The sequence below is a fragment of the Chelon labrosus genome (assembly GCF_963514085.1).
Source record: "Chelon labrosus genome assembly, chromosome: 19".
In the NCBI taxonomy this organism is placed as follows: domain Eukaryota; kingdom Metazoa; phylum Chordata; class Actinopteri; order Mugiliformes; family Mugilidae; genus Chelon; species Chelon labrosus.
Window position 1 is genome coordinate 18,566,610 of NC_140352.1, and position 14,852 is coordinate 18,581,461.

Below are 14,852 nucleotides of genomic sequence, written 5' to 3' on the forward strand. Positions count from 1 at the left end.
ACAATGTAATAGCTCATATCATATCTATCGCTCTATTGTTACAACGCTTTGATTTGGTCTTGGGAGGAATCTGACAAGTAGTTGCCACCCATTCAGCAACCATTATGAGGTCTAATGCCTACTAAAATGGCAGTGATTTAATAATAACAAATAATAATACGTATTTTATTTGTGGCCAAATAATACATTGAGACGTTTCACTGGATGATACGACTTGCGGGTGGTGCCTTATAAAAAGTCAGAGAACAAGTTCAGCATGAATTGTCACCTGGGATGACGTGAATGTTCACAAATATCCATGACAATCAGTCAAGTAGCCGCCATTACATGTCGTCACATCAGTCGGTGACAGTGTGTGACCTGCATCAGTTTACGCATCCTCAAAGGAAAACACCGATAGTCGTGTCACTGAAGTCCTAAAATCATGAGACACACTGGTTCGTGCTGCTGCCATAAACCATTTGGGTGCATGGCAGGGAGCTGAGGGTTTCTGGTGGTTAGAAAAGCAACATTTGGACTGTGAGGTGAAGTCACTGGTTTGATCTCCACTATGTCCATGGCTGAGGTGTCTTGAGCCTGCCCTGAAAAACTTGCATGGCTGCCCACTGCTCCGAGTATGCTTCCCTGGATGTGTTCATATAGCTTCTGAATATGTGGAGTCAGACTTTATATTTAGTGAGAAACATCCTATCGTTGTGAATCTGTCTATCTATCTAAACATCAGTGCAAGAGATTCTTGCTTGCTGATTCATTATTGTGGGCGTCAGGCTCGTGCCGAATTATACGCCCTGAATTTTTGTTGGACTCAAGAAGACTGAAATGACCCCTGTGCATCTCTGGGCTGCATTCATGTGGCAACAATGTTGCAAGCAGGCAGCCTGCTTCATGACCCATGCTGTTATAATGAGGTTGCATCAGAGCTTCAGAACTTTGTATGATTGAAATACTTATTATTTAATGTCTGTTCAGCTCTTCATTGTGTTTGTTTGGCACATAAAGACATTTTGAATCACTGAAAGACACATTTCTTAACATGTTAAGCACCTGGGCTAAGGCACTTCTTGCAACGTAGTCTACAACTAATTCAGATATTTGCCTTGTACAAACATTCTACAAGTGGGGATGGAGAGGTTGTATATCATTTGTGTGTGAGCCCTCTGAAGAACTCCTGAATCCTGTGAAAACCATCATGAGCAGTCCCCCGCACATTCCTGCTAACGCAAACACACAAGTAATGTGACACACACTTCCTGCCTCACATGGCCGAGAAAGTCAAGCAGGCGTTGTCTGCGAGGAAGAGAAACTGGAGAAAAGAGAAGCGCAGGCAGAGAATCAGAGGGTGGACAAAGGAAACATGTGGGACATCTTTCCAGCTGGGAGCAAAGTGCTGCCATTTTGTTGTTGTTTGACCCCGGTGGCTGGAAACTTCCCATCACTTCCACCCCAGCAACATGTGACTCACCAGTGCATCTGATTTAACCTGATTACAAAATGACTCATGCTCGATTGTTAGAGTGTCATCAGAAAAAAAAAAAAAAAAAAAGGATGAGACTGGACGCAGGGGTCCTCTTTGATCCCTTGGCTAAAGCTCTGCATATGCTGCATGTCACTGTCCATGCAGATTGAGCGCTCATTCAAAATTGCAGGTTATTTTTAGGGAGCCTCACATCTGCTGGCTGATAAACAAGCTGCACGGCGCTGCCTGAAACCAGTTTGGAGTAAACCATGAATGCTTCTGTCAACATCCAGCTGAAAAAGATGTTTGAAGAAGCCTTCAGGAAGCACCTACAGGCAGTTGACAGTGTTCAAAGAGTAAAAAGGGAATTTTCCTCTATTGAGACATTTTCAGGGGGATTTTATTGTGTTGTCCGGACTTAGAATAGGAGTATTTGTGTTTGTCTATGTGTACATGTACAGTGAGAGGGTAGGTTTGATCTTCACAAGTATCACAGTGTTATTCTTTGAAGCTGTTGTGATGCAAAAACCTATGAAACTGTATTATCAGATCAAAAAGCACTTTCGCAAGGAACTAATCAGACTCAGTTGCGCAGATAAATTCTTGGAAAACCCGTCACTTGTCATTGCGACTGAATGATTCATAACTGGTTATCTATTGCTGCAGTTTACATTGATCATGTGGGAAGTAGAGATAGCAGCAGCACGAAATGCCAGCGCCTCAGCTGGGCTCTGCCATCTGCTTTATGGGAGAAAAGCTCATCTCATTTAGCTTTCGCTCCATTAAAAATGTTGCCTTTTCCCACATTATGTGACAGCAGACACCCCACACGCCCCCTCGTGCTACCATCACAAAGCACTTTTCGGGTGTTCAACCGATGGCTGCCTGCAGCTCGTCAATCTGACTCGGATGCAAATGAGAGACAGGGGTCATTAAATGGAGGTGATTGTTAGTAAACTAACGGTGGAGCATAATGATCCGACCAAATGCGTCTCTGAGCTGCACTTTCAGGGAATGCGCCGATGGACTGATGGTGGCAGGAGAGCTGTGTGTTTGCTCAAGGCTCAACAAAATTCACTTTAATAGCAGTTAAACCTATTTCCTCACACTTGATGCAAACTCTTGCTCAAATCCTTCCTTCCAAAGACAGCCTTAAAACAATCAAAAGACAAAACCCCATGACTGTACTTAAATGAAGACGTTGCAGGTATAAAAAGGTAACACCAGCATGACCATGAAGAAAACCAGAACTGCGCTCTATGATTTAATCAAAAGATTATCTCCATCCCTGACGTATCCCTGCTGCCATCGCTGGCTCCGCTGCAGTCCACTGAGTCTTAACTAACACATTTTATGTGATCAGCCTCTAACATATTGATTTTTTTTCAGAGCATAACCAGATAAGCTGCATGAGATGGAAAGAGACTAATGTATGCATGAAAACACAACAGTTTGATTTTGGTACTACACACTTATTCACGTTCTTGCCAAGAGCCAAATGAGAAAATCAATACTCCTTCTCGTGTTTGTGTGTTCAGTAAGAAGCTACAAACCAGCGGGAGTTGACTTGCTTGGCAATAAGACTGGAAAGTTGGTGAAGGTGAGTCTGGCACGCTGATATATGAACAAAAATAACAGTTTAATTGTTCTAACAGAGGTCCAGAGAGGCCAGGTCAGCTGCAGCCAAACTGCTGTCATGTGCACTGTGTAATGTCAGTTGATAGTCTGGAAAATAAGAAGGACGAACACAGCCTTGGTGCACCAGTCAAAATGAGACGGTACCAAGTAAGATATTATAAATGCAGTAGATGGAGATGCTGCTCATTTGGATTGAAACAGTGAATGCATATTTGACAAACATTTGAAACTAAAACATTAAAATTCATGTTTTTTTTTTTACCCCCTCGGGGAGGATTTTTAATTTGGTGTCTTTTGTCAGTTTGACATGCAGATATCCTGCAGTGTGACTCCCTCTGCTGTGTTTTACAGCCTCCCCGTTGTGCAGGCGACAGGTCTGCTCATCCTTCATTGAGCTGTCTCCCCCGACTCAATGGTGACAGTCATTCTATTAATGTGTCGTTTGCTGGCTATAATAAAAAAAGCATAATCCAGAATGAGGGTTACTAATGTGTGTTCATGTCTCTCAACTGAGTGTGGGCAGAGGCATGGTTGCCATGGAGCCAGTGATTAATTGATGGAGAAGTAAAACCAGATGAGAAAATATGATGGAAAATATGATGGTATGAGACTTTGAAAGGGGGAGAGGGGGAGGTGAAAGGAGAGAGAGCGAGAGAGTTTATTATTTCCTCATTCCCCTCATATTGGTAGTAAAAATTCAGAATTACTGACTAATCTTTCACTGAACCGTAAAAATGTGCAATAGTGTACAATACTGCACTCTAGTGTTCACGTGCTAAACTGCAGCCTGTGTTACAGTAGTACAGAGGTGAGCTACAAGTATTTACCAGTAATAACAGAAGTGTTCAGATCATTTACTTCAGTAAAGGAACCCAAACCAAAAGTCCTGCAAAAAGTCTAGAAATGTAAAATAAAAGCTAAACGCATGTTAAAAGTAAGAAAACTCTGGATTTTGTAAAAACTATTGTTATAATAGTCCAGATCACCTTAAATGATGTAAATGATGGATGTGAAAGTAGCTGATGTATTGTTTGGTTGTTTGATTTAAATAAATGCATAATGTTTTCCAAGGTAATGTTATACAATATTCCCTGTCTTTACAATGCCTCCCCGTTAGGACACAGCTGGTCTTTGGTTATATATTCTTATACAGTATGATGTTTAATAACTTATATATGTTACAAATTACATATCCTAAACATCTCAGATATTTAATACAGTACTTATAGATTTTGTATAGTTCATACTTATACTCATATACTGTCTTATTGTACAGATTTATTGTACACAATATTTATACCCTCTATATAATCACATACCTTCATATCATATTAATTGTGTTATATACGTATACATTCTAGCATATTTTATATCTTTTATATTTAATATATACTTTTATATTTTTATATATATTTTGGTTTTATATATACTTTACATACATTACATCATATAACTATCATATATACGTATATATATATATATATATGATATATGAAAATGTAATATATATGTTTATTATATGCACGTCTAAGAGAATTACTATGTATTTTGGTCATTGAAGAGCTTTATCTGAGTTCACACCTGTGATTGAAACTGTATTATAATCGTGACCAGCAGGTGGCAGCTTTTGACCGTCCTGGTCGGACCGGAAGTGACTTGCAGGGACCTCTTAGCCGCAGCTTCCAAACTGTGGGCGTTTTTTTCCCTTCAATCTTGACTCCAGAGTTTTTTTTTTCTGGGTGTTGCCTGATTGCTTTACAACTTTGGAGTTTCACCGGGGTGTTGCCGAGAACAACTGAGATCGTTTCTGTTGCAAGTTGCAACATTAAACTCTCTTTATACCGCAGTCAGGGCTCGTTCACTTTATTCAAGGTTTACTTTTCAGGCAACACGTAACTGGTTCATTTTAGCCGCTAGCTAAGCTAACCTAACAGAAACCGAGCTGCTTCTGCTGTACCGTCTGCTGGACCGCTAGCCAGAGAGTCGTCAGATGCAGGCCATAAAGTGTGTGGTAGTGGGTGACGGGTAAGTTAAACCGTGTTTTTATTCTCACTTCGACCTCTGTTGGTTCACACTTGCCCCGCATTTTAAAAATAAAAAGCTAACATAGTTTTCTTGGCTGACCCAGTTAGCAACAGTTGGCTAGCGGCTAACTAGCCTCAGATAACATGCCAACATGAGCGACAGCTGTTGTTGTGCCCTCTCTGCAGTCCAGCTGGGTCAGACAGATTTATCTACATGCTCCGGTTAGGTGTGACTGGACGGGTCACTGTCTTTCATTCCTTAGACATTAGGCAGGCTGTCTTGTCTGTAAGTTTAAATGTAATATCTCCTTCTGTGTGAAGCTTTAGTGTTGGTCACTCTTCAATTTGGTTTGCTTTGTCATGAACCTCACAACCACTTTAAGGATTGGGGCAATTTACTAATTTAATCTCATTCTGGCTGAGGACTCACAACTACAGCAAACTAAATCAAAACTCAACTGAAGTCAATAAAATAAGGGAAAACCCCAGCCCATTTATAGTCATCTAAATATTAAGAAAAATTGCAGCTAAGTAAATGAACAAATAGCACTCCATGTTTAAATGCCTCAGTCCTCTTTGAATTGTGCAAAACAACTGGTTTCGAATTTTTCTTTTACCATTGTTATTGTAGAATAGTTTAAAAGTTTTAGTACAAAATTTACGTATTGGAATTCCAGAAATATAAGGATGGTTTTATTTCAAAATCAGTACAGATATCAGTACAACTATGAACAAAATAATTATTCTAAAAAATACAAATGGGTAAATGCTGTTTTGTTAATATGTCTGTGACGAATTAAAACCTGACCACAAACTTGAATATAAAAATCAGTCAAAAATGAGTATATATTGCTGAAAGGCAATTATTTGAGCATTTTCAGGTGTTAGCCCTGACCCCTTAATGTTAAACATTTAATCATGTATATGAACTTGCTTCGTTAGGTACCCTAGTGAAAACAAATGCGTTCTCAGCATAACAGTCCTCCCCTAAATCCTCCTTTATGGCTGTGATAATGTTCAGTAGAAAAGGTGGTCGTTCAACTGGATTATCAGGTTGGAGGATGTAGTTTGTGATGGTGTTAAACTGGATTGAATAAAACATGTTTCTGTTACCTAGCCTAGCCCCCTGACTAAAATGGTCTTCAAATTAATAGAAACATGTGTCGGTACAACACCATGCAAAAAATGAAAACACGGTCGTATCAGTTGCTCTCTCTGTTATTTGAAACAAATGCTGAATGCCATAACCTTCATGAAGCTCAGATTTATCGCAGGATGGTTATAGTAGAATGGATTGGTTTTCACAAGTGTACCTAATGAACTGGGAAGTGATTGTATAGCCAAATAAATATTGTTCCCAATTACTGTAAGTCTTTCAGTGTATAATTTAAAGTATTTGTTATTCCCCTGCTAGTCTAGAGAAAAAGCTGTGTCAACACTGGGTACATTTAAAGCAGCGTTGATTTGCAGTTGCCAAGTTATAGTTGAAATATAGCCCTTCACGGCTCAACAATCAAGAGTTCAGCTTGTTTTTGTCTGACTTGACGTGTTAGACTGTCGGACTGCATTGGTTTCCTGTAAATACAGTGGAAATTACCATATTAACTAATAATCAACACGTTCCTTTTGTGTCACTGCTGACGAATACACTGTAACTGTTAAAGGCTGTAAGAAGAAAAGCGAACAATGGTCTTCATTTCTCATCATTTCCTGTTTCCTCCTCACAGGGCTGTTGGTAAAACATGCCTGCTCATCAGCTACACTACCAATGCCTTCCCCGGAGAGTACATCCCCACAGTGTAAGTTACACTTTACAACAAGCTGTAGAGTATGGTCAGCGAAATGAAAGATATTTGTTTAATTTTGAAGCTAATATCAACCTTCCTCTGTACAGCTTCGACAACTACTCTGCCAACGTGATGGTGGATGGGAAACCAGTGAACCTGGGTCTGTGGGATACAGCCGGACAGGAGGACTACGACAGGCTCAGGCCACTGTCCTACCCACAGACGGTATGTATATGTACAACTCTGTCCTGTGTCCTGTCCAGATGAGTGTCAACTTGACTGAATTAGCATGAACACTGTTGTCACATACCCAGCATTGATTTGGAGTTATTCACTGGTCTCTAATGCTTAAGAAGGAGTCTGTGCCCTCAACAAAGTAGAGCCTTGTATCCACAGTACCTATACACTGTCTGGAGGGCGGCTGGAGGAAATGACAAACAGCTCTTGTTTGACCTCTTTGTCTTGACAATAAGCTGGCCTCTGTGGCAAAGACTCACAAAGAGCTGGTAGTGAGAGTCACTTTGTGTGAAACCAGCAGGATCAGTCCAGATTTAAATGTCTTCACATTTGGAGACTGTTAATGAATACTGTAGTCTTTGTGGTTATCTCCAGCACTATAGTGCTGAGTTATAGTAATTCTTTTCCTCCACAGTGCTGATTACGTTTTTTATCGCTTACTGATGTTTGTCCTTTTCCCTCCTCAGGATGTGTTCCTGATTTGCTTTTCACTCGTCAGCCCGGCTTCCTTTGAAAACGTCCGTGCCAAGGTGAGAACAGTGTGCTCCCTCAAGTTAAATGTTTTCCATTAAATTACGTTCACATCAACTTGCATGGAAAATTTATTTTTAGCAGCGGCTATGTTTAATAGTGTTTAAGTGGGAAATATTTCTTAAATCTAAAAATAACTCTGATGGAAAATTCCAACTATTTACATGGACATCAAAAAATCATCCGATAACATATGTGTCTATGTGCCCCAAATCGTCAGAGTATTTTCTTAAATGTGCGGTGTGATTCTGCCCTCTGAATCATTGACTCACATTTTCATTGGCCCTACCCACATCGACTTGTACATAAACTTCCTTGACCAACCACCATCTTTCTGTCCCTCCCAGAAACTTGTCAGGTCACCTGATACCTACCCTGTGTTTGCCAAACATACACAGATACCAGACAACTAAACACCTAAAGCTCTGATTAGTCCAATAGCCGGAGCAATATGGTACTGCTTTGTTTTAGTTCCTTAATTCCTCATAGGTCACATTATGCGGAATTGGGATAAGAACCAGGAAACAGTGAAAGTAATCTATCCTTTAAGTGACTCGCTCATATTCAGCACTGCATTGTATGTTGTCCGGATTCCATCTCGTAACCCCTGTCCTCCGCCTCCTGCAGTGGTACCCCGAGGTGAGACACCACTGCCCCAACACACCTATAATCCTGGTGGGCACCAAGCTGGACCTGAGAGACGACAAGGACACTACCGAAAAGCTCAAGGAGAAGAAACTCTCTCCCATCATCTACCCGCAGGGCTTGGCCATGGCTAAAGAAATAAGTCAGTTGTAGCTCAGCACATGCACTATATCATTTATTTATATATCTAAATTAAAATGTCTTGTCTATTATTTTATGAGGGCGTTGTACTTAACTATAACAGAGGTCATATTTTTGGAACAAATCCAGTTGGGTCCACTTATATTCCAAGATAAATATAGCAATAAGAGGCCTAATTAGGTTACAGTCATTATTATTGTAGACTTTATTTTGTTGAACTGTGAATTTAATAGAGGCTTTTCATTTTACTTAAGTACCTTTGAAGGCAAATTAAGTGTGTAATAGTAGCAGGACAAATGACCTATTTAATTTGCTATTATTGTATTGTGTAACAGGTTATGCAAACACATTTGTTTTGAAACCTTCGGCACCCCATGTAGTCTAAAGCGTGGAGAGATTTAAAATGTTTTTGATTGTGTGATCATCACACAATCAAAAATAAGATGTTCCCTAACTTGGTTTCTCTCCTCTGGCGACAGGTGCAGTGAAATATCTGGAGTGCTCAGCTCTGACGCAGCGTGGCCTTAAGACAGTCTTTGACGAAGCCATCAGGGCGGTCCTGTGCCCCCCACCCGTCAAGAGGAGGAGGAGGAAGTGCAGAATATTGTAAAGGAGAACCACGGGAAGCAGAAAGAAACGGTTGGTGACTGAACACGCCTACTTGGAGGGAATGAGATGATAGCCAGGTTCCCCCAAATACCTGTTCACCCCGTGTCCTTGCTTGCATAGAAGCTTCGGTAGTTCAGACGTCCATCTGAAAGACGCCTCAGATTTAAGCAGCGTGGAGGTGTTTCTGGTAGCTGCCTACATCTGTTCAGTCCTTTCAGATCGACAGGAATGAAGTGATTTTGTTAAGGCCTTGGGGAATGTGAGGGTGGGGGGCTTTGATGTGGGATCAGGGGTTCATTAGGGAGGATTTTATGAAACAACATACATGTCATTTTTCTCTGGTCTTGTGAAGAAACACTACTTGAATTTGTCATAAAACAACCATAGATTTAACTCTATAAAAGAAGATGATCCTGCACTACACACTAAGAGATTCCTGCTGCCTTGATGAAATTTTACTTTGGAAAAAACATTTTTTTTTTCTTTTATTGTCAGACCGTTTTGTTTACATCAGACTGAGGTGCTGCCAAAACTCAGCCAACGGTCTTCACTTCGTAGTATGAAAATGTTTTTTCTTTTTAATTTTGTTTTAACTTGTACGAGATATCATACTGCAGTCATGAGTAAACACTTTAACCCTTAAATATAACAAGTGTAGGAGCTGCTGAGGCGTAGTAATTACTGAAGTGAATTGAATGAGCATTTCAAAGAGCCTCTACTAGATTTTTTTTTTTTTTAATGTATCGATTGATCTTTTCTCACTATGTGTTTAGTGAACCAAGTATTTTATAACTGACTGCTGGACGTGTGAAGGAGCTGTGCAGCCATTGTTGTTCATTCTTTCTTTATCTATGAAGTTTACCCATCATTTCAGTTGTTCACTAAATTCTCGCTCAGAAGGTTTTTGGACGTTTTGTTCAGTGTGCAATGCTCATCGCACACTGAACAAGATGATAGAGCTAATGAAGTTAACTTCCATCTTGACTCCATCTATTACTATGTTTTATGAAGTCTATGAGCCAGTCTGGTAATATCTGAAGAACTTACTTTAATGCATTTGTTGTACAACATGACCTTCGTAGGTAACTACTCCATGTACATTTCAACATGAGCAGCGATCAAATAGCATGGTTGCTCTGGTGAACCACTAAATCTGAGCTCATCGTTTTATCAGTGTTTCAGTAGTGGAACAGAGGAAACGTACACTAATTTTCTTTCTTAATGTGGTTTAATTTTCACATAGTAATATGCAGATTTCTTTTCTTTTTTTTTTTAAGCAAATAAATTCACTGAAAATACTCTGCTGTGCTTTGTATCTTCTTGCATCACATAACCATTTGTGGAAATCACTTGTGTAATGAACACTTTGTTTATCTTATGTATATAAAAATCTTAAAAAATGTCCTAAAACAAATGAGGCGCGTACAAATAACAAAAAGTCATGTAAAATTTTGAAAAAAAAAAGGAAAAGCTCATTATTCTTTTGAGATGAGGATGATGTATATATATATATATGGCAGTATATGATGTAACATGGTAAAGTTGTAACGTATTAACTGTATAACCCACTAATGCACGAGTCTGAAATGGGCCAGCCTGCATAATGAGTACTTTTAAGTTAGGTACCTAAATCCAATGGTAATACTTTAGTGTTTTAAGCTGTACCGCAAGTATACCCTGATTTGTGGTAATTAGTGACATGTGGCATGATAACATATAAATCTAACATGATATATATATACACTCACCGGCCACTTTATTAGGTACACCTGTCCAACTGCTCGTTAACTTAAATTTCTAATCAGCCAATCACATGGCAGCAACTCAATGCATTTAGGCATGTAGACATGGTCAAGACAATCTGCTGCAGTTCAAACCGAGCATCAGAATGGGGAAGAAAGGTGATTTAAGTGACTTTGAACATGGCATGGTTGTTGGTGCCAGACGGGCTGGTCTGAGTATTTCAGAAACTGCTGATCTACTGGGATTTTCACGCACAACCATCTCTAGGGTTTACAGAGAATGGTCCGAAAAAGAGAAAATATCCAGTGAGCGGCAGTTCTGTGGGCGCAAATTCCTTGTTGATGCCAGAGGTCAGAGGAGAATGGCCAGACTGGTTCGAGCTGATAGAAAGGCAACAGTAACTCAAATAACCACTCGTTACAACCGAGGTATGCAGAAGAGAATCTCTGAACGCACAACACGTCGAACCTTGAGGCGGATGGGCTACAGCAGCAGAAGACCACACCGGGTGCCACTCCTGTCAGCTAAGAACAGGAAACTGAGGCTACAATTCGCACAGGCTCACCAAAATTGGACAATAGAAGATTGGAAAAACGTTGCCTGGTCTGATGAGTCTCGATTTCTGCTGCGACATTCGGATGGTAGGGTCAGAATTTGGCGTCAACAACATGAAAGCATGGATCCATCCTGCCTTGTATCAACGGTTCAGGCTGGTGGTGGTGGTGTAATGGTGTTGGGGATATTTTCTTGGCCCACTTTGGGCCCATTAGTACCAATTGAGCATCGTGTCAACGCCACAGCCTACCTGAGTATTGTTGCTGACCATGTCCATCCCTTTATGACCACAGTGTACCCATCTTCTGATGGCTACTTCCAGCAGGATAACGCGCCATGTCATAAAGCGCAAATCATCTCAGACTGGTCTCTTGAACATGACAATGAGTTCACTGTACTCAAATGGCCTCCACAGTCACCAGATCTCAATCCAATAGAGCACCTTTGGGATGTGGTGGAACGGGAGATTCGCATCATGGATGTACAGCCGACAAATCTGCAGCAACTGCGTAATGCTATCATGTCAATATGGACCAAACTCTCTGAGGAATGTTTCCAGTACCTTGTTGAATCTATGCCACGAAGGATTAAAGCAGTTCTGAAGGCAAAAGGGGGTCCAACCCGGTACTAGCAAGGTGTACCTAATAAAGTGGCCAGTGAGTGTGTGTGTGTGTGTGTGTGTGTGTGTATATATATATATATATATAATATCTGGATGTTTAGGTGGAGATTCAGTTAAGTTGCTTGATAAATTACTACATTGTTGCTAATCAATTTGCTGTCAGTTCATCAACTTACCAACTAACCACTGCAGGATTGTACAGTTCTGTGCTGAGATTGGTATCCATGGCTTTGTCTGGTAAATGAAGTTATACAATGATTGTTAAATGCAAAAAGTCAGTTTGGACCATCTTTGTATACAGCCTCTGATTCAAGTGCGTGACCACTTCATGGGCTGGTTTTGGCTTTCCATTGGTCGAACACCAGCTTAGCAGACACTGCATCTTCTACTCCCATACCTGTTAAAAAAAAGTCATGGTTGTACTGATCTCTCAATGTACAGAGGTGGAAAAATAAAGGACAGTGTCTAATGTGGACTACCTTCATCAGGTATGACTTACCAAGGGATTTGAACACAGTCGTCTTTTCTATGTGAGCAGGTTTTGTCCCATTAATAACATCTCCAAGCTCTGCAAATATCTCGGCCTGAAACAGATATAATCATATTTGTCAATAAACTCTGTTAGCTTATCGAGCCAGTCAGAAAGTACGGTGACAGACTGACCCCGGAGAGGACGACGTCGCCAGACTCGGCCATTGCTCCCTCCCTGCTGTCAGCATACACCACAGCCTCCTTCATCAACGCGTCGTCCAGCTCCCTCCAGTTTGGCCTGCACGCTCCTACCGCTGTGGCAACACATTTTATTTTTTATTGTAACATCATTCAAACTTTCGGACTGTCTTTTGATTACCTGTATCTATGTGTTGATTTCCTCTCACCTGCCACATGGGCTCCGGGTTTGACCCACTGACCATAAAGCACCGGCTCGGTACAACTGGTTACTGTCACTATGACGTCTGCTCCCCTCACGGCTTCCTCCACTGAGCCGCATAGTGTCACAGCGCCACCGACTGATCTGAGAAACCTCTCCGCTCCCTCTTTTGAGCGACTCCACACTCTCACCTGAGATGAAAGTCCAAGAGTACAGCAGTTTATGAACAGCCAAACGTTATACAGTATGTTAAGCAGGAGTCAGTGAGAAAGGGAAATGTTTGATTCTGTTGAAGTGACAAAAAGCAAATGCAACCCCTGCTGCAAACAGAGCTTTAAAAAGATTGGACTGCGCATTCAAAGTATTAATTGCAGATAAACTACGTCAGTGACAATGGTAGTTCTTTTACATGTGAGTTAGCTGGAATAACGTACAAATACATGAGGTATCATAAGAACGTCAAGAGAATTATGCGAGATATGTAGGTAGGAAGGGATAACAGTGAACAATGAGCACTAAAGCCGGTTGTTGGTTCCAGCTCCACAGATCAGAAACGTGCAGCTCTAGGCCAGAGTGACTCACAGGAAAGTTGAGAAGTTAGAGTTAATTTACAAGCCAGGCATGGCACTTGTAAGACGAAGAAGTAGCAGAAATGAATGAAAATAAAGCACTGTCAAATGTCAAATATGGCAGTGAAAAGATTCTGCTTTGCGTTGTGTGGCAACAGTGGCAGGTGAAACATCGCACAGAGAGGACAGACAGAAGAAGGGATCCCATTAAATATCAGTAAATCTGGATGAAAATGTCAGCTAATGGACAATTTGACATATTATCATCTATTTGCTGGTGTTTCTCTTGTTTTCTTATCACTTTATGAATCCACAAATATCTAATTTGTGCTGCGTCAACCAATTTACATCGTCCAAGACAGATACAGCTCTGTTTACATTCACCATTAAAGAGTAACTCTCTTGTACTGTACCTCTTTAAAAGAAAACATTTCAGTGAAGACATTATAATGACTGCGGGCCTGTCTGCCGGTCCCCAAGATGGCCAGAACCTCTGCTCCAGGGCGCATCAGCAGCTGTGGGACAGACCCGTGGGTTTAGTTTGCATGTTTTGAGTGCAACAGTGTGAATAGATGTCCTTTTTAAAAAAGTAAATCAGTGCCTTTGCAGAGATGGCTGAGACTGCAGCTGTCCTCATGCATGTGATGACCTCTCCGTCCATGACCTGCAGAGTAAACACATATGAGTATGAAGCTGTTGAAACTTAGGGAACTCTGGTGTATTTGTTTAGTAATGCCGCGTCAGTTTAACGCACAGCTTTGACGTTCCCATACTCTGGATCCAGCAGCACCACTGTGGCTTGAGTGGCTGGCAACGTGGAGCCGTCCTCCCTCTTGTAGAAACACACAAACTTTGTGGACAGGACTCCATCATTCTCCATGTATGTGGGCATCAGCCCCAGAAACCTGCGAAAAGGAACGAGTGTGAGCCATCGGCAGCTTGTTAATGTTTCATGTGTCTTTGAAGGAGACACGCAGGCCTACCCGTGGTGTTTCTGCAAGGGAACCGTGGTGCGCACCGGCTGGATCACCTCAGCGCTGTCTCGTCTGGAGAATTTCCCCAGAGCCTCCTCCAGACGGGGGACAAGGTCTCTGTAACGCAACAAGCCCTCCACCTCATGCTCCCATATGACAACAGGAGGTCCGGCCATAGTTTCTGCCCCGGTTTCTCAGAGGAATAACCGAAGGGCGCTAAGTGCAAAGTTCTGATTGTGAAATGGAGTTGCATTCAAGAGCCGCGGTGAAGATTTTGAAACACTTTAGTGTGAGAAGGGGCGTGGACTGAGAGGCGGCTTTTCCACAGAAAATTTATAGCCTTGGGCTTGTTTTGGCGTGAGGTGATCGGAGAGTAAAAAAGAAACAACCCAAACTCAGGATAAATAAATAAAGATTCAAATAATGATTTGTGTAAATTCACCGTGTTGG

General features: G+C 41.2%; 2 protein-coding genes across 2 annotated transcripts; one reads left to right on the forward strand and one right to left on the reverse strand.

The window, feature by feature from the left end:
- The first annotated feature begins 4,814 nt into the window (after positions 1–4,814).
- On the forward strand, positions 4,815–10,351 carry LOC311504739 (ras-related C3 botulinum toxin substrate 1-like). The gene is made up of 6 exons (XM_084567996.1): positions 4,815–5,119; positions 6,846–6,917; positions 7,013–7,130; positions 7,610–7,672; positions 8,301–8,460; positions 8,939–10,351. The coding sequence occupies exons 1-6, from the start codon at positions 5,085–5,087 to the stop codon at positions 9,067–9,069; spliced, it is 579 nt and encodes a 192-aa protein (XP_084424122.1). The 5' UTR covers positions 4,815–5,084; the 3' UTR covers positions 9,070–10,351.
- A 1,812-nt stretch (positions 10,352–12,163) lies between these two features.
- crym (crystallin, mu) lies at positions 12,164–14,655 on the reverse strand (the record flags this gene model as incomplete). Its single annotated transcript, XM_084567995.1, is given in 9 exon segments — positions 12,164–12,385; positions 12,488–12,572; positions 12,652–12,773; positions 12,867–13,050; positions 13,842–13,943; positions 14,030–14,092; positions 14,183–14,333; positions 14,412–14,595; positions 14,598–14,655. Coding segments are annotated over 9 exon segments (1,020 nt in total). The 3' UTR covers positions 12,164–12,314.
- Positions 14,656–14,852: the final 197 nt, after the last annotated feature.

Coding starts and splice junctions, on each gene's coding strand:
- LOC311504739 (XM_084567996.1), top strand. CDS start 5,085: ATGCAGGCCATAAAGTGTGTGGTAGTGGGTGACGG. Junction 6,918..7,012: donor GGAGAGTACATCCCCACAGT/GTAAGTTACACT, acceptor TCCTCTGTACAG/CTTCGACAACTACTCTGCCA. Junction 8,461..8,938: donor GGCCATGGCTAAAGAAATAA/GTCAGTTGTAGC, acceptor CTCTGGCGACAG/GTGCAGTGAAATATCTGGAG.